Source organism: Marmota monax, unplaced genomic scaffold (genome assembly GCF_021218885.2).
Source record: "Marmota monax isolate L192 unplaced genomic scaffold, Marmota_monax_Labrador192_F-V1.1 WCK01_AAM20220418_F8-fsc00001, whole genome shotgun sequence".
NCBI lineage: Eukaryota > Metazoa > Chordata > Mammalia > Rodentia > Sciuridae > Marmota > Marmota monax.
Genome location: NW_026693777.1, coordinates 44,656,902 through 44,684,846, shown reverse-complemented (window position 1 = coordinate 44,684,846; position 27,945 = coordinate 44,656,902). Strand labels below are relative to the sequence as shown.

Sequence of the window (27,945 nt, the reverse complement as noted above, 5' to 3'; positions counted from 1 at the left end):
GAATTCCTGAGATGATGGACTGTTTAACATACTGATTGTAGTGCAGGTTACATACTTGTGTTTATCAAAACTCGTAGTTGTATGCTATACACTAAAAAGGTGAATTTTATTGTATATATCACAAAATGTGACCACAAATCCTGTAGAGAGGAGGAGCTAGATAATGTCTAAGTTCTTTTCTTTCCAAGTCCTACTACTTTATGACATTCTGCCTCTTCTACCCCTAGGGGTTTTAAAGCCACAGTAATTAGGGTAATTAACCTCAGTAATTAACTCTGGGCTCTGATTTCTGTGTGAAAGCAATGAGATCTCCTGACTGAATCATGTGGATATGAGTCCTGCCACCATTCTGGGGCTGCTGGCCGTACTCCAACCTGTGACAGAGGTTCCCTTCCTTCTTTCTCCTATCCTGATTCCTCTTAGGACCAGTGAGGGACTCGATAATTAATAAACAAACCAGAATAAACCTCAGGAGACACTGGTTTTATCTCTCTGCACAGGCTTCCTGTCTGGATTCCATTTGATCTTTCCATTAACTTTAAAATCAGGCAATAGAAGAATCATTTAGGAATTCTCCTCCTCCATGGTCTTTTGGGCTTCCACTAGATACTTACACAATTAAGCCATGTAAATGTAAATTAAGCCTCACACAAAATACATATCCAAGCTTGTTGACACTAATATACATATATATGTTTTGTTTAAACACATATACATGCTCCAAGATTACCAATTTATCACATTTTACATAAATAGCTAATTATTCTTATGTATGTACATTAAGGCCATAGGTGTGCCATGGCTAGGGAGCTCTGAAACAGCTATCAGAATGTTATTTTCTGCTAAGAGACCATTCATTATTTTTTTGCCACAAATACAGTCACAGTGGTGGACTGATACATCCTCTTACTGAGTCAATTCCTTTCCTGGCTCTTCTTGGAAGTTTTCAATGGAAAAGTTACAAATATCAGTAACCAGATATCTTATCCATATTGAATGCTGGGATAAAAATCAAGGACTAAAACTGGCAATGGTGGTATTAGTGGGCTCCCCAGTGGCATGCCAGTGTCTCCCAGGCACCATGGCTAGTGGCAGTGCTGGGAAGCCCACTGGTGAGCTAGCTTCTTTGGCTCCTGTGAGCACGGTAGGTGGGGCCAGCTCGCAGCTGCAGAAGCTGCTTTTCAGCTGCGACCACTGCAAGGGCAAGATGTGGCTGATGGCTGACCTGCTGTTGCTGTTGAACAAGGCTTAGTAGGTGCTCTTCAAGGGCCCAGCCTCCTCTTGTGACGGTGCAGAGTCCTTTGAGCAGCACCAGGACACCATCAACGCTCACCAAGGCTCTCTCCACTCTCACTCACGATGATGTTCAGAATCAGCCTTACCCAGGCCTCTTTGGAGAGGCCAGGGGCAGTCTAGCAGAACTGGGTGACCTGATGGTGTTGCTGACCTAGTGCTCAGCCCAGGCTGCCTATCTGGCTGCAGTGGCCACATCAGGCATGCAACCTGTACATCCAAGCCTGGTGGACACTACACACTGCTGCCAAAAGTTGGAGCAGAGCTGCACGGTGCTACCAGCCTCTCCACTGACCAATATGACTCCACAGCTGCTGCTGGGGGTGTCAGGGCCTGTTGTGCAACCTCAAATTCCTGACAGACACATGCGCCCTGGCCAGTGACAAGTCACTGGAGTGATTTTGGCAGAAGCAGTTCAAGCTGGGGGTCAAGTGCATGAGTACGAGTGCATTGGCGCTGCTGGCCTGTGTATGGGTAAAGGTGGTACCCAGTGAACTGGCAAGCAGCCACTGCTCACTCTTCATTGGGCCCTGTGAGTGTGCTGGTAGATTTTACCACTGAGCCGCAGTTCCTGGGTCGTGTGGGAGCTGTGAGTGCTGAGGGCAAGGTGATGCAGACCTTTGCTCTGGGTGGTGTCATGACCATGGGGTTGGCCTGCGTGCTTCTGACCCAGTGCCTTAGGGATCTGTTGCAGCACCCTGAAGGGGGCGCCAAGACGTCGGACCACAGAAGAGGCTGAGGAACAGAGCCTGTGCAGTATCTGAAGACTACTGTCCTACTGTCTCAGGTTTTAAGATAGAGGTCTCTTAAAGTATTTTACCACCAGTGAATTCCAATTCTGTGAATTAGCAACCCCACTCCATTCCCCTTCTTCTACCCCCAGGCTAAAGGAAGATTTATTCTATGCCCCTCTCCATTTATACCAAAAACAGATAGGTGACCCCTCCCCCACACATTAAATGCCCAAAAGGAATCTTCCAGAAGTCAGGGCCAGGCACATGCACGAAAGAGTGTCAAACAGCCCACACAGGAGTGGGGAATAAAAAATGGGTAATCTGCTGGCTGTAGTTTTACTCCTATACCCCACCCGTCTGTCAACTGAATTTTATTATTAATTGGGCAGGGAAAAGGTCAGGGTTCATTTCTTCTTTTTTATTTTAATAAAAAATAAATGCCCTTAGATATGGATGTAGCTATCTTTTTTTGTATGTTGTTATTTTTTTAAGCAGTTGTGTTGAATTAGGAGTATACTTGGTGTGGAAAGAGTATGATTTTGCCATGGGATTTGCAAATGGGAGGAAAGCAAAAATGAGCTTGTTTTATTTAATTATTTATTTTTTTGTGGTGCTGGGGATTGAACCCAGGGCCTTGTGCATGCAAGGCAAGCACTCTACTGACTGAGTTATATCCCCAGCCCCAGTGTGTTTTATCTTTTAACTTACACCATAGAGTGATTTTTCCCCCACCAGTGTCAACTTTTTACCTTGCATGTACTGGAGTATTTATTTCATCTATTAAAATGTTCTGTTTCTTTAAAAAAAACAAAAATCAAAAGGGCCATAAGACAAGTGTGAACCTGCCAGTGTCCTCAAGGTCTAAAGGACAGAGAAAACCTGGTAGGGGTTAGGTAATGTCTACAGTTTACTTTTCTGCTGAGTATTTACAACAAACACATTGATACAAAGGCAAGGTGCTCATATTATAACAGAAGGGGCCCAAAGAGACAACAAATCCCATAGTGGGCACAGGGTCTTTTTCTATAGGTTCTTCATTGAAGGGAAGAATGGAGAAATTACACTTCCATGATTTAGAACTATCCAGTCATTATTAGCAGTTTGCATTAGCTGAAAATCAGTACTATTTCCCTTGAGTAATTCAGACTTGATAATATTGTTCCATTGGCATAATTATAAAAAGTTTCACAAAAGACAAATACTTGGTAGAAAACAGACTCTGACTTTTTATTCAAAGGCAATAGTTGTACAGGTCTCCCCTCAAATTATTACCAATGGTACTTACTGAGAATATATTCCTATAGTGTTTTTTTTTTCTTTAGAATATATAATTATACAAAACCATGAAAGGTCAAATAAATGTTGTCTTTTTAAATTTTAGGGATAGACTTTCACAGTGTACCCTATGGCTGTTGTCTATAGTCATAGAATTGAAAGAGGAAAGGCTTGCTGATCAACATGGGGACTGAAAGGAGGCCTTTAACAGTGCTCAAAGCAGTAGCATGTTGCATCTTCCCAGAAACAAAAATGTCCTGTAGACCCACTGCCAGGCTTCCAATTGTGTTAGAAAACTGAGAGGGCCAAGAACTATGAGGTACATGAAGAGTGACTAAAAGCTCAGCTGGCAAAGATTTGGCTGGTCCTCCCAATCCTCAGGCAATAGATCAATAGGATTTGCCTCCTACATACCTAGCAGGCTCAAAAACTAGCAGTCTAGCCATTTTCTACTCTACCTAGGAGCATAAGTATAATCCTAAGGCTCAAAGATGATACTAGCTTCTTAGATTCTTCAGCCCTTCTACTGCACACAAGTCAAGGCCATGTTTGAGGTGAGTTCCATTCACTTATCATAGGATCAAACACCCTCTGAGCTAACTAATATCCACTTAAATCTTGCTGAGGCCCAAGCCTATAAAGATAAAAGCCAGTTTCCATGTCCTGATCAAGTAGTCTTTTCCCACTTCCTGTGCTCCTTCTGGACCTGATGCCTCTTACCACCATTTCTCAGCCCAAAACACCATTAGTTTCTGACCAAAGTGAAAAATAGCCAGGTCCCATATTCTATGCTAATTTACTACATCCAGTTATGAAGAATTGAGAAGACATACAATGAGATTTCTGCATTTGAAATAAGTTTCTTTTATTAACACTACCATAGAAATGATTACTTGACAAGGTTAATGATTTTAGTATGTTTGCTTTAAGCAGTGCTGGGGATCACATCCAGAGCATCTATGCTAGGCAAGCAGTCTATCACTGAGCCACAATTCAAGGCCATCAATGGTCTTTTGATGCACTGGAGCTTTTTTCCTTTTAAATTCATCAGTTTGTATTAAAATTTAAAGTACCATTACAATACTTACAATTGGCGCAATTATGCCATAAGGACTATGACAAATATCTTTATAATAAACATCTTAAAAGAGAAGGACTAAAGAAAGGAAAGTGACAAATGACATTACCACATCCTGAGATGCATACTGAGGGTCTTCTGGGTTAACTGACCAGTAGCAATAATCAAAGCTGAATGCCACAACCTTCTCCCGGGAGTCTCCAAAGCTATCTGGTCGATCATCCACCTAAAATCAAACATAGAATCCAATGTCTTCTTTACTATAATATCAGACACAGGCCAGTGGCACTTGATCACTCCATATTATAACTAGAGAGACCTGGACTAGTCGCAGAATGTTTATGAAACCTAGTGTCAAAAGAAAAAAATGTAACAGGGCTGAGGGATATAGCTCAGTTGTTAGAGTGCTTGCCTCGCATGCACAAGGCCCTGGGTTCAATCTCCAGCACCACAAAAAAAAAAAAAAAAAAAAAAAAAGGTAACTTTTATCTTCACTTTAATAGGTACAAATAAAGTCCCACAGAACTAAATCAATGTATCATTCTATCATGTGTCTGTTTTCATTAGTAACAACCATAGGAGATACAGGACAGCTTGAGAGAGAAAGTCTCTCCCTCTCCAGGCATCTTAATCACTATCTATGTATCTTCTGTAGAGTAGACTGAGAGCACATGAATAGTAAGTAGTTCTACCTCTAGACCTGGCAGACTGCACCAAGCTGGAGCTTTCACTGAAGTTCCTGGGTACTCACCCCCAGTGAATTAGAAACCATGTTGGACAGAAGAGATAGGAACAATCCAACTGCCCAAGGAAGACCCAAAGTTGGAACTGCACTGAATTCTGAGTACTCTGCGGAGAATGCATTACTCACAGAAGTACCTTGTGTTAATATTTAAAATTCAGACTCTGAACAGGGAAACAACCTAGCCATCAAAAACCATAGAAGCATCCCTGAATGCAGTGTTTCATGCCTGTAATCCCAGAAACTTGGGAGACTGAGGTGAAGAATTGCAAGTTTAAGGCCAGCCTGGACAACGTAGTGAGACCTGTCTCAAAATAAAAATAAAAACTGCTGGGGATCGCCAGTACTTTAAAAAAAAAAAAAAAAAACTGCAGAAGAATGAGGTTATCAGAATGAGTAAGACATTGTTAGTGGACAACTGACCTTAGGGAAATAAGCAGCCAGGGAGGTATTTAGAGGGCAGATTAAAGTTTGATCTTGGATAAGATTTATTCTTAAGAACCAAAATATGAGATCTCAGAACAAAACAGCTGAAGTGATTAGGCAATAGAGATATAAATAAGAGACGGCAAAGAATAAAATAAAAGGATCTTTATTTCCAGGGAGCTCATTTTGAAAGTCTGACAGTCCCATTCTCTTTCAGTGGGGAGTTATTGAAAAAGAAAACAAATCACATCACAGAAATGACTGAAGTGGGGGCTGGGATGTGGCTCAAGCGGTAGCGCGCTCGCCTGGCATGCGTGCGGCCCGGGTTCGATCCTCAGCACCACATACAAACAAAGATGTTGTGTCTGCCAAATACTAAAAAATAAATATTAAAAAATTCTCTCTCTCTCTACCTCTATCTCTCTCACTCTCTCTTTAAAAAAAAAAAAAAAAAAAAAAAGAAATGACTGAAGTGGGCATGGTTCTAAAGCCTGGAGTCCAGATAATCCTCACAATTGCCACTCAATGTCCTCAGCTCTTAGGAGTGCTGGCTTCCACTTGCAAGCTGATTATGGTAGTACTCACATGGTTGAGTACTACCATAATGCACCGTCTCTCTCCACTCTTCAAAGTTCACAAAGGGAAGAACCCTTCCATTATCTGCTAGTCTGATAAATAGTGGAAAGGATGGAGGAAATTAACTCTAGGAATGGGTAAGGCAGGGGAAGGAAATTTTCCATATCTGACCAATTGTGACTCAAAGTTTAGTCAGATCTGTGAAAGAAAACCTGTAACAAGACTCAGGGTTGTGAATGACTCCCTTCTGGGATCTGAAGGCTATTACTTGGATCTCAGTATGGCAAAAGTAAATCTTGCATTATCAGGTACGTTCTAAAATACCTAATAATGTCTCTTGATAAAATGATATCAGTTGAGAGGCTTGGGACAAAGTCTGACAGATGTGGTGGTGTACACTTGTAATCCCAGAGGCTTGGGAGGCGGAGCAGGAGGATCATGAGTTCAAAGCCAGCCTCAGCAAAAAACGAGGCGCTAAGCAACTCAGTGAGACCCTGTCTTTAAATAAATAAAATACAAAATAGGGCTGGGGATGTGGCTCAGTGGTAGAGTGCCCCTGAGTTCAATCCCTAGTACCCACCACCCCACTCCACCTGCCAAAAACAACTCTGATGGTCAGATGAGTTAAACAGACATACAGATTGCCCTGGCATGATTTAAGGTAGTCACAGCCTCCATAACATCCTCAGTGTTTATTTTCAAAGCAGTTACCAGTTCCCAAAATAGCTGCATCAAATGTATGCATATATACATATACATACATATACATACACATACATAGACACACACACATTTTTTTTTTCCCTGCCAGTACTTGGGATTGAAAGCAGGGCCTTACACATGCCAGGCAAGTGCTCCACCATGTAGCTACATCCCAGTCCTTTTTATTTATTTTTTTAAGTTTTGAGACTGAGTCTTCCTAAGTTGCCCAGGCTAGCCTAGAACTTGCACTTCTCCTGCTTCAGCCTCCTGAGTAGCTAGGTTTACAAGCATGTACCACCATGCCCACCTCTATTCGCTATGTGATAGAACTTAGGCTGTAGTAGCCCACATCCCCTGGCTTTTTTGACTTATTTTAAAATTTGCTTTATTATTGGTCCAGGGTCGTCTTACAATTTTCCTTATATGATCCTCTCTCCCCCTTCTACATACATTCACATATACATTTTCACCCCAGAAACCCCTGTAATAATTTTAAGTCCTCAGTGGAAAGCAAATAGAAAATAATTTCAGGTTTACCTTTAAATTCCTGATCTTTGCCACTTTGTCATCAACTTCCACAATGATTCTTCCCCCTTCTTTGGTCTCCCTGGAAACAAGAACCAAAACCATATGAGAATAAACATTACTTTAAAAAAAAATCATAGAGAAGCTCAGATCAGCACTAGGGGGACAAAATGTTTCCCTATTGCTATAGCCATAAGTCAAGGACCTGTCTCCATAAAAAAGCTATAAGCATTGTATCAAGCATCACAGTATGCTTCTCTAGATCATTACAGTTTAATTCTGGAACACCTAATAGTCACGACTTATTAGGTACTATATTAGGTGCACGATTTATTGTACTTCATCTTATTTATCCTCATATTCTTCTGATAAAACTTCTTAACATATTTTCACCTTTACAGACGAAACACTAAATCTTAAAGAAAATTACATTACTTGTCCAAGGTCACACAACCAGCAAGGGTAGAACTAGGATTTAAATCCAAATTTGTCTGAACATAAAGCCTGAGCTTTTAACTATAGCTTGGAAATCAGGCTTGGAAATCTTAGAAAGTATTCCTAGCCCAGCACACAACATGGTATAATCTTTAATCTTCTCTGGGATTTGAGCAGGGGTATGAAAAAGGTATTGGAGTCTTCTCTGGTGAGATACTGAGACATTTTTCCCAAATCCTTTCCTTAAATCTTCTTACAGCAGAATGAGAGCCAAAATCCTTAAAAATCTTTCTATGTTGCAGTTACGTGGTAACACTGCTAACACTAACTCTTGTTCATTCCTTATGGTTAAAGGTTGTGAACAGGAATAAGCCATAGGCTGCCTACATCAAATTATGGAGGATTAAGAGAAGGCCTAGTTAATTCAAATTTATGATTGGGGGGCAGGAATAACAAATTACATTATAACAAGATTGCCAGGTGGCTTTTACGTATACTACAATTTGGTAACTACTGCCCTAAAAAGGAACAGAACAAAATTGTTATCACTTGGTATTTATTCCTTTGAAAAACTTAAAAAAAAAAAAAACAGCTAAGTACAGGATACAGATGAATAAAAATAGTCACTAAAACTCATAGAGCTAACGCTTTATTAGACACTTAAAATGAGCCAGGTTCTAAATATTTTTAATGTATTTTTTTAATTTTCATAAAAAATATGAAGCAGTTCTCCCTATTTTATAGTTTAAGAGAAAAAAAAAACAGAAAAGCTATTCACTGTATGAGAAGTAATTTTTCACAGGTCAGGATGGACTGCTGCAGAGTCTACAGAATTGGCAGAACCATTCAATACTGAATGGTTTTAGATTGAAAAATGAAAGTAACTCACAATAACAAAGAGAATTTCTGATTATGGGAAACAACTGTGTGGTAAAGGGGATGACATCAAAATCATTTCCTATGTTATTTTATTCAGGGTTCGTTATTTGGTCCTGCTAAAGAGCACTTGAGAAAGAGGTATAACTTCCCTGTAATCTCAGGAAGCAGCAATGTGGTTTAGTGAATCAAATCTTCGCTGTGTTTGCTTTTAGACCTTAAACAAGATTATTTCCTTATCTAGAAAAACAAAAAAATGTAAACTTGGGTCAGATGATCTCCAGAATTTCTTCCCAAGTACAACATAAGATCCAATGACTTTGTTAACTGAATCTGTGCCAATGACTTATTTGAAGGGTGAAACAAACCACACAATCAGTATATTCCCCACATGGAGAACAGCCTTGATGAAGACAGTGGAAGTTAATACCTTGGGGCACATCTATCATCTCTGTAGGATTCTGTGGGAAGAGGAGAGTCATTTAGATTCTCAGTTGGGATTGAATTGGATTTTTCTGTATCTGTGCCTGAATCTCTGGTCCTGAAACTCCAGCCTGCTACAATCTACTCACACCTCAAGGTCAACAGTCTTGGCATTCTACCACTTACTCTCAAAGCACTTCACTTGAGCTAAAAGTAAGTTTTTGTCCTCTTCTTTCCACTTTTGTTGGATGAGATAAAGTTATTCTCTATCATGGATGTAAATAATAACAACCCAATTTCAACATCATTTTCTTAATCTAATCCATGGTATTTAAAATTCCCTAATTCCTAAAGAACTAAGAAGTTACTACTAGGAGTGGTCAATGTTGTTACCCTGAGAATCCTAAAAGAACAGTTTTGAAAAAAGAGGATTTTTACCAGAGGCTATCTCCAGGACAGCAGCTACACCTATGAATTCCTAGTTTTAAATCACATCCAGTTATGCAGAAGGCAGATGTCATAAGCCATTTACCAACCCAAACACAGCAGTTTAGGTACCTGCTGCTTTTCTTTCTTCATAGTACCTCTTTTGCCTTCTTCCTATTCTCTTTTCTCTCTCCTTCCTGCTTCTTATTGCTCTTACAATTTTTCTGTCAATTACAAGACTTCAAAGTCAATCACCTTTATATGAAACCAATGTAATTAACCAATTGCACCAAATTTTGTTTTGGGAGACAATGTCTTTCTTTTTGTTTTGCAGGGCTGGAGATAGAATCCAGTACCTTGTACATGCTAGCCAACCACTCTACCATTAAGCTGTATGCCCAGCTTAAGACAATGCCTTTTTTGACTTTTCTATGCAATTATCAAGTCATCTTATGTCCTTGAAAATTTAAAATTTCTCAAATAATTCCAATATGTGCCTCTGGTTCCCAACCACACTCTGCCAATTTTATTGCCTATCACTTACCTCCCTCCACACCAACCCTCTCTCAACCAAAACTAATCTGTTTCCAATAGCCTAAATATTTTTCTTTTGGTGTTCTTACTCCTTCAGAGGGCCCTCTGCACTTTCTCTACCTGTTAGCAAACTAAAAGATCTTTAAAAAACAGTTTGAGGGGCTGGGATTGTGACTCAGTGGTAGAGTGCTTGCCTAGCACATGTGAGGCACTGGGTTCGATCCTCAGTACCACATAAAAATAAAATAAAGGTATTGTGTTCACCTACAACTAAAAATATATTAAAATAAATAGATAAAACAAAATTTAAAAAAAAACAGTTCGAACACCAACTCTTCTACAAAGTCTTACCTTACTCTCCAAATACATGAGTAAAAAAAAAAATAGTGGAAAAGAGAAGAAAATGTGGATGGATTCAGGAAGCCTCAAGGGCTTAAAGTTGCAAGATCAGGTTCATCCCTGAGGAGCTAGGGATGTGGAAGAAAAAGATTAGAGTAACTTCCTTTACTTCAATTCTGTCTTTGATCAGATCAGCTGTTGAGCGCAAACTAAAACCACCATCTCTCTGGGCCTCAATTTTCCTCTCAAGTCCTCGCAGAGGAAAACCATGTACACCCTTTTGTCTCAGTCCTCTAGGGTTACATCAAGAAGTGTGACAGACTGCCACCTCTCCAAATCCTTCACAACCTGTAGAATGAGAAAGGCCCAATCCCGTGCATCAAGACTTGAGCCATGGTCCCTAGAAACTCCAAGCTGGCAGGACGCCAGGACACTGCGCACACAACGCGCCGCTCTCGTGAGGCCGCCAGGGAACTGCTATCCTCCAGGTCACAACAAGAAATTTCGACTCCAGGCCTGTTTCGCCAAGCCTTTACGGCTTCCGGACCCTGGGTCCCTGGGTCACTTTGTGTTTTATTTCCCCGCGCCAGAAAAGTGGGGCCCTTGCGCTCCTCTGAATTCTCTTGACGCCTCAGGCGCCCCCTCCTGCCCAGACTCACCGCTTGTTGAGGGGCCGGACCCTCACGGCCACCTGCACATTCGCCATCCTTCGGTTACAACTCAATCCCCGGAGGTCAGTCCAGTCTAGGCATCCCTAGCGCAGCCTAGCCCAGCCTAGCCAGGGCCAAGCCCAGCCCCACCCCCAGCCGACCCCGCCCGCCCCACGCGCCTCTCGGGACACCCACGCCCAAATCCGCGCCACTGCCCAAGAGAGGCGGTGCCGCTGAGCCTTAGCCAATCCCGAGCCAGGTAGGCAAGCTCGGCCCCGCCCCTCCTCGTCTACCCCCTCCCTCCTCCCCCGCGCCACGGCAGCTGGCTGGAGGTGTCCGCAGAGTTCAGGCCTGACCCTGCGGCGCTGAGGCCTTTGTTCTCGGACTTGGAGATCGTGCTATACTCAAGTAAATCCATTAAATTTTTATTAATGTTCAAACGTTTATAATTTGACAAGCATTTTTATTCGTTATGCTGGCCTGATATGTCAATGCTGCGGCAAAAAAGAAACGGGCAGAAACTGCTTTCCAGCAAGGAGTATTCGGAGTATGAAGAGGAGTTTTAGTGCTGAGGAGCTCCATTGTACCAGAACCTCAAGGCCACCTTGGCAGTGTTTGTAGCAGTAGAGGAAATGCCGTCTTATCAGAATTAGTTTACTAACTTATCCAAGAAATACTATTGCATAGCTACAAAGTGTCGAGCACTGATTTAAAGCCCAGACACAGTGACACAACAAAACAATGTACCTGCCTTCTTGGAAATTACAATCTGCAGGGAAGGAAAAGGGGACAAACACCTAATATATAACATATAAATATATAAATGGTTCTGCTTAGTGCAGTGAAAAAAACAAAAAAAAGGCGGGCGGGGAGGGAAACCAGGCGCGATGACCCACGCCAGTAATCCCAGGCACTCTGAGGGATGACGCAAGAGGATCACAAGTTCCAGGCTAGCCTTGTTCATCAACTTAGGAAAAAAAAAATTTTTTTTTTTTAATTTTTAAAAAGGCGGGGTTGGGGGGGCTGCGCATGTATCTCTGTGGTATAGAGCCCCCACCGGGTTCAATCTCCAGTATGCAAAAATAAACAAGAAAAAGAAAACATAGTAAATAGCCTTCGTGTATATGAAGGGTGAAAAGTGCTGTTTTGCACAGCATCTTCCAGTAAGCCTTCACTGATAAGAGGACATTTGAATAAATCTGAAGAAACCGAGAAAGGAAGTCATGCAGATACTCAATTGTTTAACAAATACGTCCTAAGTAAGCTCCTATCAGAGTAGGCTTGGGACAAAGAAGTGAAGAAAATAGGCAAAACTTCTAGGCTCATTGGAGCTGGGATAGAGAGACTGATGATAAGCAATTTAACTAAAATGTATATCAGATTAGCTAATTAAAAAAAATAAATCAGGACAGGGAGTAGAAAAGGGCCATGAAACTTCAGATAATATGACCAGGGAAGACTTCAGTGACACCTAAGAAAAATATGAAGTATATAAAAGAAGAGTTGGGCTATTGTCTGGAAGAAGGGCAGACACAAGGACAGGCCTGAGCTTAGAGACAGACTAAAACGTTAAAACCAATAGGAAGAAAGCCAGGGCAGGTAGAATAGAGTGAGAGGTGGAAAATCATGGAAGTATCATGAAGGCATGGAAGTCTGGATTTTTTTTCTTAATGAGCTGGGAAACCATAAGAAAGTTTTGAGGAAAAGAGCAAAATGATTTGGTTTATATATTTAAAGAATTACTCTGACTGCTGGTTTTGAGACTAGCCTGAGAAGTAAGGGTAGAAGCCCAGAGAGACCAGTTAGGTGGCTATTTTAGTACTCTAGCAGTAGAACATGAGTCATGTTAGTCCCCTTTTTCTCATCTATCTAGAATAAGGTACTGGGATAACTGGTTTATAATTCAAGCTCACTTGGAACCCTGGTATCCTAGATGGCTTTTCTACTCACTGTGCTTTGCAGTAAAAAGAATTGACACATTAATATTTCTATTTTCAGCCTGGAGAACTTGATTTCAACAGTAGTCTGTATTTTAAAACATTATTTTACTCATAAATACGTACCTTCAATAGAACCACAATACCATGATCACACCCAAGTACATCAGTTCCTTAATGCCATCAAATATTCCATTTAGGTTTATCTTGTAAATCTCTCTTTTTTAATAATATTTATTTTTTAGTAGTTGGACACAATACCTTTATTTTATTTATTTTTATGTGGTGCTGAGGATCGAACACAGGCTCAGCGGTAGAGCTGAGCCACAACCCCAGCCCCTAAATCTGTCTTTTTAAAACAGTCTCTTGTTTGAATAAGTTTCCAAATAAAACTTGGTTTTTGAGTCTTTTAATCAGAAAGAGTCAGGTCCTAATGAACTTGAAATTTTGGTACTCCAATATACTGCGGGCAGTTTCAGTAGTGCTAGCAGCAAAGCCTTAAAATACTCAAGTCACAATCAACTAGAAATGGACTGTATATAACTATACATAATTAGGGAAAATAAAATTGATGATCACTTGATATTAGTTGTTTGGGCATGACCTTTAGAAGTAAAAGGTAAAGGAGAAATTATAATATCATATTTTTGAAGGTAACTTTCTTCAGCTAATATTTTGGGGATACAAGAAGAAATCTCCTTTTGTTGTTCTCGCCACTTAAGTATATTCTCTGCCAGTTCTTCTGTCTCAGTCACCAAAACATCCATCTTGGTTAAAGCCTTGCTCTGTAATATTTAAACGAAAGGGAAAATAGAAATTATGTCTGTCATTATTTCATTATCATTAGATCACAAACAGTTACACCAAAAGTTAACATCTGACCTTTTTCTAGCCCCTTACTGCAAAAGCTCCTTAAAACTATGCTCTCCCCATCTTACAATACCCACCTTCTCTTTGGGAGTTCACCTCTTCTTTGTCCTCAATAATCAACTCAACAACAATGATCCTCAATCTCTAAATAGTTAAAATCTAACCTCCTTGCTAAAATGCAGACCCATGTTTAAGGCCATTGGCAATCTTCATCTGGATTTACAATTTCTCAAACTCAATTTAACTGCAGTTCAACAATGACTGAACATTTACTACATGTGCCAAAAAAAAGCCACCCTCATTAACTTCTTTAATCCATACTTGACCCTACTCAAATCAGATAGGTTAACAACTTCATTACCTTGGATGTGTCCCTTTCCAAATGTAGCAAAGATCTAGAAATGTGACCACAAAAAAACCTAAAAACAAAATAAAAACTCTATACAATCCTTTGTATTCCTGTGCTTTAAATCCTTTATAAAAATACTATATTTAGTCTCCAAGTTTCTCTTGACTTTTCCTCTAATTCAGAGCAGATCAGATCTTAATATACACAGGAATCCCCTGAGGAACTTATTAAAATGCAGATTCTGATTCTGAAAGTATAGGGTGAATGACTACCTCCGCTTCCCCTTCTCTTTCTTTCTTTCATGCTAGAGATAGAACCTAGGCTTCATACATGCTAGGCAAACACTCTACCACTGATCTAACCTCCAAACCTGTAATTCTGGAAAAAAAAAAAAAAAAAGCTTTTAGGTGATGCTGTCCATAATGTGAGTAGCAAGGCTGTCTACCCTATTCAATATTTTCTATGTGAATGTGATTAAGGTAACGTTCTCTAACCAAGTCACTCTTCTGTATCCTTCACTAAAAAAACAAAACAATTCATTCAATGGTTCCCAGCCCTGATACCTTTAGGCATCAGTCAAAGTAAAGTGTCATTTTCTCCCCCAACTACTTGTGCTCTCTTTCATGTGAGACATTGTTGCTTTGGTCAAACTGTTCTTCCTGAGGAGTGTCTAAATTTCATAGATTCTTTAAGATTCAGCTCTCTACTAATTCCTATATAAAACTTTTTAAAGTCTTCCTACATCCTATTCTGCTCTCAATTCCCCTACACTGGAAGTAATCCCTTCCTTTTCTGTGTACAATAGACAGTATCTCTTTATAATGTTATGCTGAACTTATGCAAATATACTCCTATAAAACAGTAAGTGTGAATCTTATAGCTGTCTCACCAAACTGAGAATTTGAGAACAGAGATCAGTCGTATCTATTTTTCTTGATACATGCATGTAGCATAGCCCTTGCACGATGAAGATAATATATACTCAATTAAATGTTGGAATAGCTTCTAAAGAAAAATGATGCCAAGCTTTTTGACTTTAAAAATAATTAGTTTAGGGCAGTGTAAGCCATTGTGGGTGGTGAGGTGGCCACCATGGTGGAGAAGCTGGTTTCCAGGGTGCAGCAGGTAGCCAACTTCACCAAGTTCTGCTCCTGCTCAGAGAACAAAAAGAAATGGAAGGCCCACATGGAATTCATCCTGCACTACCAGCCGAATTACCATGACCCACCTAACACTGGTGGCTGCCTAGGCTAGCTGTTGTCCCTCTCTATGGTCTGGGTCAACCATCTTTTCCTGAGTTGCAGTTAATAAATAATAAAGACCTTCTAGCCAAGGTTATGGAAATGGCTGGTAGCACTGATGTGGAAGACCTGCCACCATTCACTCCTGGAAGTGAATCAATGAAAAAGCAAGGCTAAAGCAGAAGATGTATCACATTTACGTCATGGGTCACAGGCTTAGTAAGGAGGCTGTAATGAATGTGACAGTGCACAGCAGCTCTTAAGACTCCTGGGAGAAGCAGCTGGAATAAAAAGGTATCTGTCTAGATTGGTTTTTAGAAGTCATCATTCCTTCTAGTAGCTACCACTGTAAAAATATGCATGGAAATTTATGTATTTATAATACATGCACTCTAAGATGATTTCATGAACATACAAGCCTTTGTTTAAAATGTCCATATTTAGGGGCTGGGGATGTGGCTCAAGCGGTAGCGCGCTCGCCTGGCATGCGTGCGGCCTGGGTTCGATCCTCAGCACCACATACAAACAAAGATGTTGTGTCCACTGAAAACTAAAAAATAAATATTAAAAATTAAAATAAATAAATAAATAAATAAAAATAAAATGTCCATATTTAAAGGTGGTGATGTAATAGTGGCAGGTCATGAGTTTTATAGTTTGGATTTATTTATATTTTTGGTACCAGGGATTGAACCCAGGGGCAATCAACCAGCAAAAGCAAGGTGCTAAGTAATTCAGTGAGATACTATCTCTAAATAAAATACAAAATGGGCTGGGAATGTAGCTCAGTGGTCGAGTGCTACTGATTTTAATCCCTGACACCCCCAAAAATAAAGAAAGATAGAAAGGAAGGGAGGGAGGATAGGTTGGGGATGTAGTTCAGTGGTAGAGTACTTACCTAGCATGCACAAGTCCAGGTTCAATCCACAGTACCATGGGGTCGGGGGGCCGGGGGAGTTAAACAAGGAGATCACACATTTGATATTCAAGTATAAAAGAACTAAAGAAAGCTATATTAATACTCACCATTTTCTTTAGATTTGCATCTAAATGAGGGATATTTCTAATTGTTTCAAGATGGGTTTCCAGTCTCTCAATGAAAGACACAGCCAACTCCAGCAAATGTACCATATATCTGAAAGAGTGAGAAAAAAAATCCAACTATTTTTAAAATTTAATTATTTTGTGTCTCCCTTCTTTTCCTTTAATTAGAACTTTAGTTTAAAATAAAGAATTACAATCAACTTAATGTGTCAATAACAAACTTTCTGAATTCCTAGAAGTATCAGTGATAAAGAAAGGTCCTTCTCTTTCACTTGAAGAAACATATAACTTGTTATCCAAATAGAAAAACATGACATTAATCATCATATCTGGAACCCAACCTAATGGTAGATAATGATAGTAATGTTCACACAGAAGGAATTTCCCTAGATAAAATCTCATTCCATTTCAATCTACTCATTTTCAGTGAAGAGACGACAATAAGGAAAACTATAGTACATTGAAGTAGTCTTCACATTAAGGTAATAAATGCTTAAAATCATTAAATGCCTAAAATCATTAGCTCTTCTTTAATGTAGTATAACATACACATTAATGGCTAGATACTGAATACAAGAATGGGGTTTTGTATGTCTGTTATTTTACTAAAAATTAAAAAATGCTGCCACTTAAGAGAAGATAATCTTCAAGGTGCAGTGGCGCATGCCTATAATCCCAGCAGCTCAGAAGGCTGAGGCAGGAGGATCTTGAGTTCAAAGCCAGCCTCAGCAACTTAGCAAGGCACTTATCAACTCAGTGAGACCCTGTATCTAAATAAAAGATAAAAAAAGGCTGGGGATGTGGCTCAGTGGCTGAGCACCCCTGGGTTCAATCCTAAGTACAAAAAAAAAAAAAAAAGATAATCCTAGCTACTTAGGAAGTTGAGGCAAGAGGATAGCAAGTTGAAGGCCAGCATGGACAACATGACAAGATCCCATCTTAAAGAGAGAGGTAGAGGGGTAGAGAGGGGATACTGATTTGTTCAGGGTCAGCTAGTGAGGCAATGATAGAGAAAGAAATCAGATTCCCAGATGCTTGCTTTACTATTGTATTATTATTTTAATCATAACCTAGATCTTCAAGTTTATACTTATAATATTTCTATGAGAAAGACAGCAACAGAAATAATCCCTGTTCTGCAGACTGGGAAACTGAAGCAAAAACTGTTATCATTTTGCTCAGTTGAGATGAGACCAGAATCTGGTTTTTCCTTTTTTTAAAATATTTCTAGTTGTAGATGGATAACTTTATTTTTTTATGTGGTGTTGGGGATCGAACACAGTGTCTCACATGTGCTAGGCAAGTGCTCTACCCCTGAGCCATAACCTAAGACCCAGTTTTCCCTTTCCTTTCTTTTTTAAGGTACCAGGGATTGAACTCAGGGTCACTCAAGCACTGAGTCACATCCACAGCCCAATTTTGTATTTCATTTAGAGACAGGGTCTCACTGAGTTGCTTAGCCCCTCGCCTTTGCTGAGGCTGGCTTTGAACTCATGATCCTCATGCCTTGAGCTGCTAGGATGACAGGCGTGCTCCATGGCACCCAACTTGTTTTTCCTTTCTTTCTTTTCTTTTTTTGTAGTTGTAGATGGACAGCATGCCTTTATTTTATTTGTTTATTTTTATGTGGTGCTGAGGATCAAATCCAGTGCCTCGCACGAGCAAGGCAAGTGCTCTGCCACTGAGCTACGGCCCCAGCCCCGTTTTTCCTTTATTAATTGACATTTTTTTCTTCTGTCCATGTTATGTACAGAATTTTTATGTATAGGTAACATTAATTCAACAATACATTTATTTCACAGAAAATAGTCTATATGTAATAAAACCAATTTTTACCCACCTTGCCAAGTGTTAAGGATCTACTTTTTCACTAAAATCATAATTTATAATTCCCAAAACACAATGGGCAAATGGAAGTTCTTTCTTTTCACCATAGTGATACTTCTTTTAAAGCAAAGAATTTTCTTTCTGGTTTAATGTATCAACATTAATAATGTTAACCAACACATCAATAACACATTGTTTAGTGAATTATGCTTCAAGGTTCACCCTCAGAAAACATGTACAAGTATTTATTTCTTCTTCTCAGTCTAACCTGTGATAAAAAGCCTCCAAAGGTAAGTTTTCCTGGCACATGGGTTTCAACAGTCTTTGCCTGAGGGACCTCTTTTCTTTCAGCACAGCTTCCAGGTGATTATTCATACTTTGTAGATCATGACACTTTTGAGCTACAAAAATCAGAAAATTATTTACAGTTAGCAATAGGACAAGTAAGAAATTTTGAAATCACAACGACTTCTACTTTTGCTAATACCAAAAATTAATCTGAGGCTAGGTGCAGTGTGGCACACCTATAATCTCAGAACTCAGAAAGCTGGGGCAGGAGGCTCACTTGAGATCAAGAGTTGAAGACAAGTCTGGGCAACATAGAGAGACCCATTCTCTAATAAAGAAAAAAGGGGGGCTGGGGATGTGGCTCAAGTGGTAGCACGCTCGCCTGGCATGCATGCGGCCCGGGTTCGATCCTCAGCACCACATACAAACAAAGATGTTGTGTCCACCGAAAAACTAAAAAATAAATATTAAAATTCTCTCTCTCTCTTAAAAAAAAAAAAAAGACATAAACTGGGTGTGGTAGTACTTGTCTCTAATTCCAGTGACTCTTGGGAGGAAGATCACAAGTTCAAGGCCAGCCTTTGCAACTTAGTGAGATCCTGTCTCAAATTTTAAAAAATAAATTAAAAGGACTGGGGAGTATCTCAGTGGCAAAGTGCCCCTGGGTTCAATGTTAGTTCAGAGGGGTAAGGGGGTGTCACCTTGCAAACTACTACTGATTAGCTCAGAATTTTTTCCCCTCAGAATTCAGTTAATGGCTGCCAACTGTCCCTTTTATAAAGTTTTAATTTGAAAAAATTCAGACTTACAGAAAACTTTTTTAAAAAGTTCAGTAAACTCCTATATACATATCACCTAGACACTATATTTAGTTATATTTTCTTTTTTATCCTTTTTCTATCTCCACACACTCACCTCTATCTTTTGTTCTCAAAAGGCCTCAATTGAGAATAAATTGCAGACAGCATGATCTTTTACCCTTAAAAAGATGTGTTTCCCATGCACAACAACATACACCTAACTTATAGTACATTAATAAATTCAGAGATTTTTTTGGAGAAGTTAACATTGATACAATGTTACCAATATTTAATACAGTCCATATTTAAACTTTACCAAGTGTTCTGATAATGTCCTTTATATCAAAAAAATTTTTCTGATCAAATATTCAATCCATTCATTCAGTGTTTCAGTTATCATGTCACTTTAAGTAATTACTGGTGGTTCCCTTGGAAGTATTAGAGCAAGACTGACCTCTGAATCACTCTCTGGCTTCCTATCTCACCATGTGATCTCTCCCTCTTGCCAAGTGCTCTGCCATTGTGATGCTATTCACCATGAGGTCCTAACCAGAATCAAGCCAATGCCACCCTTGAGCCTCTGCACTATGAACTAAATAAACCTCTTTTCTTTATACATTACTATCAGCCTCATTAACAAAATATACTAACAAAAAAACGAATAAAGGAGCCAACCTAGTTCCTTCCAATGCTATTTGCACTAGTCAAGTCTACAGGACTTGTAATTAAGCACAAAAATAGAAGACTTTGTTAGCAGTGGGGCTGGAAAAACTGGCACATCACAATTTTGCTGCCTGGTGTTTATATTTACTATAATCCAAGAAAAAGTTGAAATTCCAATGATTATCCACTTAAACAAACCACTTACACAAATAGAAAGGATGAACAACATCTGCTGCATCTTTTTCTAGTTTCAGAAGTTCAATTTCCAGGCTTTTCTACATTAGGAATAAAAGTAACATTAGCTTACTCAGAAAGTATCCTGAAGTTAAAGAATCAAAAATAGCTAAGAATGGACAATCTTTAGCTCAGAAACATGCTACAAGATGTATATTCCTTAAATGAGATTGGAGGATGATGTATGTATATAAAAGTGCAGGTAATTTACTAAAGCTTTTCATTTTGGTGTTCTTGCCCTCCTGCTGTTACATTTACTTTAACTGTTACTACTACTACTTCTTTTATTATTGCTATTAATTACTACAATAAACCTTTACCCAACTATATGCTAGATACTTGTTCTAAGTGCAAGAGAATTGCTATTTGAATCAATTAAGGTTGTAAGGTTGTGTGTTTTTTTTTGGGGGGGGGTTGAGGGGTGTGTGCTAGGGATTGAACCTAGGAACTCACACATGCTAAGCACTTGCATTATCACTGAACTACAACCCTATCTGGGATTTTTCTTTTTTCTGTATAAGTAGAAAAGTAATAATTAAAAAAAGAAAAATAATAATTTACCTGATAGATTTCAGCTTGAATATTTGTGATCTGTTGTAGTCTGGAGAATTTCTCAAAGCAAGGAGCTGTTTTCTTAGATATATTTAACATCTCCTATTGGTAAATGAACAGGAAAACAGTAGTATGTCACAAAAAGTTTCTGTATACATGGAAGAGCATGCCCATGGGACTGAAAATTCATATTATGTCCAACACAGTCCCTAAACAAAAAGTAGAGAAAAAAGAGTAGTAATGTATATTTTCTGTTTTTAGAAACTTCATTGTTATAAATCTCTTGCACAAATATTTAAAAAATGAAATAGTACAATCACTTTGTATTGTACTATTTCCTAAGGTACCATATACAATAGATTTACATTACTAATAACTTATTAGAAGATAAGCTGAGGTTTTTGGAAACTCACCTCTGCCCATCCAAATGAACCAAGCCTAGTCTCTCTGACCTTCTGGATTGAAAATCAAAAACCCTGCCACATGGAATAATTTATCAACTGCATACCCGTCATTCATGTTGTCTCTGTTCACATGTATTCTCTTACATAAAGGAATATTTATAATGACTTTTCTATAAGGACTACTCCTTTTTTATCTTTTCATTCTGTAATTCCATTACACTGTCCTCTTAAGTGCAGGTTATCTCAGAGTATAGATGTTATTTTTTTTCACCCCCCAACTTCCTCCATAATTTTCTATATTTTCTTCTTTTGTAGACTGTTAGCACAGAGGCCAGGCACAATGGTACATGCCTATAATTCCAGCTACTAAGGAGACTTAAGCAGGAGGATCACAAGTTTGAGACCTAGCCTGGGCAACATGATAAGACTACATATCCAAAAAGGAAAAAAAAAAAAATGGTGGGGAAGAAGAAACAGAGGAAAAAATTTTAGAAGTTATAAATGGCCAGGGACTAGGAAACTAAATGCAATACCATTGCCTATTTTTTTACAGCTCTTGAACTAAGAATGTTTTATATTTTCAAATTGCAGAGAAAAAAAATGATATTCTATAACACAAGAAAATTATATGACATGTAAATTTAAGGGTTCAGAAATAAAATTTTATTGGAACACAAATTCTCTCATTCACATATATATTACCTCTGGCTATTTTTACACTAAAACTGCCTAGTGAATAGCTGTAACCATATGGCCTATAAAGCCTCAAATACTTATTCTTTGGCCCTTTATAGGAAAAATTGGATAATCAATTTAAGAAACACTTATTAAGGTAGACAATGGATGATACAAAGATGAATCAAACAAGCTGTTTGCCTTCAAGAGGGTCATAATGCCAGGCTCAATGGCATATCTCTTTAATCCCAGTGACTCAGAAAGCTGAAGCAGGAGGATCCCAAGTTTGAGGACAGCTCAGCAATATAATACAACTTAGCAAGACCCTGTCTCACAATAAAAAGATAAAATAAAAAATAAAAATGACTGGGGATATAGCTCAGTGATGAAGCATCCCTGGGTTCAATCCCAGTACCACCCTCCCCCTAAAAAAGGCTCATGATGGAGGTGGAAAAAAAGGTATTTTAGGTAGAAAGAATGAAACATAAATGCTCAACAACTGTCATTTGGTATTAATATACATGTAAGGCAAAAATGAAGCTAGAAACATAGTTTCCTATATGATCATAGAAAACATTGAGGGTTATGCCAAATGATCATAATGCAGATAACGGGAACAACTGAACATTTTCTGGTGAAGCAGTAACATGGTCTTATATAAAATATATATTTTAGAAATTTAACAGTGGGTACTATGAAAAAGAAAACTGAAAGCCAAAGGTCAGAGGAAGGAAAGAATGGAAAGTAACTGTTCAATGAATATAGTTTCCCATAGAGAGTAATAAATGTTTTGAAAATAATTGCACAACATTGTGAAAGTACTTAATGCCACTGGATTATACATTTTAAGATGGTTAAAATAGTCAGGCATGGTGTCAGCTACCTATAATCCCAGCTACTCAAGAGACCAAGGCAGGAGGATCAAAAATTCAAGGCCAGTCTGGGCAGTTTTTAAAAATAAAAAAGGGCTTCAGATGTATGCCCCTGGGCTCAATCCCCAGACTACACACACATACACACACACAAAGGTTCAAAGGGCTGGGGGCGTAGCTCAGTGGTAGAATGCTTGGCTTGTTTAGCATGTGCGAGGATCTGGGTTCAATCCCCAGTAATACCCATATGTAGAAGAATGAAACTAGATCCTGCATAAGAGTCAAATGAAAGTGGATCAGACTTAGGAATCAGATCAGAAATTTTGCAACTCCTAGAAGAAAATAAAAGGTCAAAAATCCAACATAGTGGCATAGTGATTCCTTAACAAGAACCCTAAAGCTCAAGAAATATAACCAAGAATCAATAAGTGGGATGGCACAAATTAAAAAGTCTCTGCACAGCAAAGGAAACCATGAAAAGCATCAGATCTCATGAAAATAAAAGGAAGATCGGTGGAATAGAGGAAGGAGATTGAGGAGAGAGAGGAGGGATGGTAAAAGGGAGGAAATAAAGAATGAATTTGACTTTTGTACACATACAAATATATCACAGTGAATTCTACCTTTATGTATACGTACAAAGCATCAATTAAAAAAATAAATAGAAGGAAGACCAGTCAAGTAGAGGAAGGAAAATAAGGGGAGGAAGAAAGGAGGGAAAGAAGAAGGACTGGAGACTGAAACAGAGCAAATTAAATTCCATTCATGTAAAATTATGTCAAAAGTTATATGTACACTATTATGCATAACTATAAGGAACTAATAAAAATATTTAAGAAAAAAGTTAAATTAATAAAAGTTATGTATATTTTACACAGAAAGAGAGGGAAAAAGGAAATCCCTACAGTTGGCCATCAATATAAAACAAAAATACAGGTAGAGAGATGGGCATAAGGTTGAATATTTAAACAGGTAACTGCTATAGTATTCCAGGTAAGATCATGAGAATGTGAGCTAGGTCTGTAGCTGTTTAAAAGGAAAGGGAAGACAGAGATAAGAGTACCTGTCAAAATGAAACTGACAAGTCCTAGTTGATATGGTGAATGAGAATTAAAGTCAATGATTAAAGAGTTAATCATTGTTTGACTCCAGTGATTCTGTTTCAGGTGGCTGTAAAGATAGTTATGCCATTAACTGAGGCAGATAACACAAGGTATTCTATTGGTGGCAAAATTGAGGACCAGGGAGATTAAGTATTAGTCCAACTTCACATTGACAATGTGTGTCAGAACAGAAATGAGAACACATCTAATTCACTATCTCTTACTTTTTCTTTACACTCTCTCTTAGGTAGAAGAAAGTAAATGAAAGTAAAACATGCTATATCATGTAACCTACTAACTCTCTGGCATATCTCCAACATTCCATGTGTATACACTAAGCTTAGTTGCACATTTGGCAAACTAGTAAACTCTTTGATTCAACAATAGGGTAATGATGCTTAGCTAATAAGATGCAAGAGAAACCAGAGTGAAAATAAGAATGTTTAAGTGGGTAACAGGGCTGGGGATGTGGCTCAAGCGGTAGTGCACTCGCCTGGCATGCGCGGGGCACTGGGTTCAATGCTCAGCACCACATACAAATAAAATAAAGACGTTGTGTCCACCAAAAACTAGAAAATAAATATTAAAAAATTATCTCTCTCTTTAAAAAAAAAAAAGAAGTGGGTAAAAAAAGAAAGAAAGAGCAGTCAAATTCAAATTCAAAACATTCCAAGAAAATAAAAATCACAACTACACAGAAGTCTGTGCCTTTAGTTATTGCTATATTACATACTTTACACGTCACTGGGGCAAAAGGACCCTGAAAATGAAATGATCCTAAGAAAAAGGAGTATATTTACAGTGTTATTGTTTACTTTGTTACTAGGCACAGGAAGCTGAAATATGGGAACTTTATGCTTAATTTAAGATCTTTGGGGCTGAGGGTGTAGCTCAGTGGTAGAGTGCATGCTTAGCATGTGTGAATCCCTGGGTTCAAACATTGTGTACATTTGTATGTATAAACTTGTAACCTAGGGGTTACCTTTCTTTTCTTTTTTTCTCCTTTTTTTTTCTTTCTTTCTTTTTTTTTTCCTCTTCATGCTGTATTTCAGTTGAGGAGCATTAAAAGGGAGCCAGTGTAGTAAAAAGTTAAGAGCAGAGGCTATCAAATAGGGGTTGGGAAACAGAGAAAGGCAGGACACAGATTGAGAAAAGAGATTAGTGGTACATTATAAAGAGTTCTTAGGACCAGATCCTCCTATACTGCCAACAGAAGAAGCCTTGATCAAGACTCTTACTAACTAAAGATTGCTGGAAAAATATCTAGAATGTAAAGCAGCCCTAGGGGCATAAAGTAAAGGAAATACCCCAGTATGCTACAAAAGTTGACCATACCTTTCTTTCATCAAATCATTCTTCTTGGATAGATCAAAACAGAACAAAGTTCAAACATGTTTTCTACAAGAAATTTTAGGAACCACTCTTAATCTGTGTGTGCGAATTTGTGTGTGGTGCTAGGGACTGAATCAAGGGTCTCAGGAATACTAGGCAAGCTCTCTACCACAGGGCTACATATACCACAGCCCATCACTCTTAATTTTTAATGAACATGAATGATGCATGAGTGGATTATTTTGTTTCTAACCATTTATTTATTTATTTATTTTTATGTGGTGCTGAGGATTACACATGCTAAGCAAGTACTCTATCACTGAGCCATAACCCCAAGCCCCAGGATGGACTGTTTAAAGAGATCATATGACAAATCAGTTTAAATCGTTCTAATAAAAAAAACTTTTTCAGGGCTGGAGTTGTGGCTCAGTAGTAGAGTTCGATCCTCAGCACCACATAAAAATAAATGAATAAAATAAAGGTATTGTGTCCTTATCCAACTAAAAAAATATTTAAAAAAATTCTCTCAATAGCAACTTACTCTCTCGGTATAGACAGTCATATCTCCTATCCCACATTTTCTTTTCTAGAAGGATATTAAGTTTCAAATGTCTTATGAGTTTACCAAAGTATTTTGTGACAGAAGAACTGGACAACTCAAGTGAGAGTAGTAGGCAAACTGGTAGGAAGAAAAGATGGAGAGAAGCAAGAAAGGGTTAAACTGTGGAGTACTGTGTTGGTCCCTGCAACAGCTGGTGTACTCACACTACCTAAAACCCTCAAACACAACACTGGGTCTTAACATAAGTTTTAAAATCTTTCAAGAAGCTGGGTGCAGTGGCATACATCTATAATCCCTGACATTCGGGAGGATGAGAGAAAAATATTGTAAATTGGAGGCGAGCATAGACAACTTAGCGTGATTGTGTCTCAAAAGAAAAAATTAAAAAGGCTGAGGATAAAACACAGTGGTACAGCACCCCTGGGTTCAATCCCTGTACAGAAGGGGAAAAAAAAATTTATTCAAGAAGTATCACAATATTTTATCACAGTTTATCTTAAGAACTGATATAAAGTAAAGGAAAAGGGAGAGCTCTGGGATCTAATTCTGCCTTCTTGGTTGAATGACCTCAGACAAATTTCTTGGTCTTTTAGAATTTAGTTTCTTAATTTAAAAGAATTAGATCCTGGGGATGTAGTTCAGTGATAGAATGCTTGCTAGCAACAAAAAGGCCCTGGGTTTGATTCCCAGCATTTCAAAAACAACCAACCAAACAAATCACCTTAAGGTATCAGAAATCTCTAACAAATCTTTTAAATACAAAAAGTTGTATATTTTAACTGGGCATAGTGTCACAGACCTGCAATCTCAGCTTCTCAGAAGGCTAAGGCAGGAGAGTAGCAAATTTGAGGCCAGTCAGGGAAACTTGATCCTGACTCAAAATAAAATTTTGAAAAAGGACTGGTGATGTAGCTGAAAGGTAGACTGCTCCTGGGTTCAAGACCCAGTATGGAATTTAAAAAGAGAAAGAGAGAGATTTTCCATATATCTTCCATCATGTTTGTATTTATTGCTATTTTTCTGCAGATGTATTTATCTTTTTAGCTTTTCTCTCCCCCCACCTCTTTTGTATCAGGGATTGAATTCAGGGGCACTCGACCACTGAGCCACATCCCCAGCCCTAGTTTGTATTTTATTTAGAGACAGAGTCTCATTGAGTTGCTTAACACTTCAGTTTTGCTGAGGTTCAAAGCTTCAGCCTTCCAAACCAAAAGGATTACAGGAGTGCCCCACCGCTCCTGGCTCAAAGCTCTTTTTAGTGAAATTCCTTTTTATATCAAAGTTTCCTTCGCTCAATTTCAATTCACTTGTTCCCACTTGTCTCATTCTCCTCTGTCACCTGTATTCTATTATTCCCTCACATGTTCAATTTCTTCCTCTCCTGGCTCCTTCTCCCGGGGCTGTGAACATGCTCTTCTTGCCCAACCTAAAATCATCATTTCTTGGACTAATCTCCCTTCTTTCCTCAAAATTAATCCCTTCCTCCACTCATGTTCCAAAATCCTTTATGTCTTTTCCACCAAATGCTGTTGTTTTTTTTTTCCTTAAAAGATACCCCAAATTAACTTCCCTTGGGGCTCCTCTGTACTCAACCTCTCCTGCCCCAAATTTGCTTCAATACTTCCTGTAAATATACATATTGGGAATGTTTACTTTTAACTATCTACCATTATTTCTCAACCCCACCGCATACTACACTCTAGAGGCGGTATCACTGGATGAAAATAAACAGGACAACACTGTTCTATCCGCCGTAATCTGGCTTGACATAATTTGCCGGCACCTACTCAGATCCCTGTTTACGAAGAATCCACAGCACTAAAGCCACGGCTGCAAACTAGAAGAGGCTCTATCAATCAGCCTTTATCCTGGTATACACCCCAATCAGCACCCTCAACACTCCCGCAGTAAGTACCATCAACCACCTCACAGCCAAATTCTGTCGCCACCATGGCCATCCCCGCTTTGATGACGCCATTGTTGCCCCACTCACCTGAGTGACCAACCCTGAAGCCACGAAGTGGCCCAACAGTAGCCCTGCGGAGTTCGGCGCGGAAGCCGGGTCCCAAGCGTTGGCAGCAGCCATGATTCTAACACACCTCCCCGCTTGGCGCCAGGAGTGAGCCGAAAGCGCGACGAACGCTCGGCGCGGGTCGAT

At 38.9% G+C, this 27,945-nt stretch overlaps 2 protein-coding genes and 2 pseudogenes across 8 annotated transcripts in view; 2 read left to right on the top strand and 2 right to left on the bottom strand.

Moving 5' to 3' along the window:
- The window catches only part of Stard9 (StAR related lipid transfer domain containing 9), a 135,322-nt gene extending 124,142 nt beyond the window's left edge, over nt 1-11,180 (bottom strand). For all 4 annotated transcript variants that reach the window (XM_046460746.2, XM_046460747.2, XM_058584724.1 and 1 more), the window contains exons 1-3: nt 11,044-11,180; nt 7,364-7,433; nt 4,490-4,606 (exon numbers count right to left, since the gene is read on the bottom strand). In XM_046460746.2, the coding sequence (XP_046316702.1) occupies nt 4,490-4,606; nt 7,364-7,433; nt 11,044-11,090 (234 nt within the window). In that variant the 5' untranslated portion in view covers nt 11,091-11,180. The remainder of the gene's footprint in view (nt 1-4,489; nt 4,607-7,363; nt 7,434-11,043) is intronic.
- LOC131424847 (talin rod domain-containing protein 1-like) lies at nt 1,082-2,103 on the top strand (annotated as a pseudogene).
- Nucleotides 11,181-13,364: 2,184 nt separating the features above from the next.
- Nucleotides 13,365-27,931, bottom strand: Haus2 (HAUS augmin like complex subunit 2). 4 transcript variants are annotated; one of them, XM_058584722.1, is made up of 7 exons: nt 27,781-27,931; nt 20,849-20,941; nt 20,259-20,328; nt 18,571-18,703; nt 16,458-16,566; nt 15,847-15,981; nt 13,628-13,756 (listed from the first exon to the last, which is right to left on the bottom strand). In XM_058584722.1, exons 1-6 carry the CDS (start codon nt 27,871-27,873, stop codon nt 15,892-15,894), a joined length of 588 nt encoding a protein of 195 aa, XP_058440705.1. In that variant the 5' UTR covers nt 27,874-27,931; the 3' UTR covers nt 13,628-13,756; nt 15,847-15,891. The 4 variants fall into 4 exon arrangements, with proteins under 4 accessions (XP_046317218.1, XP_046317220.1, XP_058440706.1 ...); XM_046461262.2 differs by lacking the exon at nt 15,847-15,981 and having other exon boundaries at nt 13,365-13,756; XM_046461264.2 differs by lacking the exon at nt 15,847-15,981 and having other exon boundaries at nt 13,365-13,756; nt 20,849-21,048; nt 27,781-27,929.
- LOC124104426 (CDKN2AIP N-terminal-like protein) lies at nt 14,028-15,652 on the top strand (annotated as a pseudogene).
- Nucleotides 27,932-27,945: the final 14 nt, after the last annotated feature.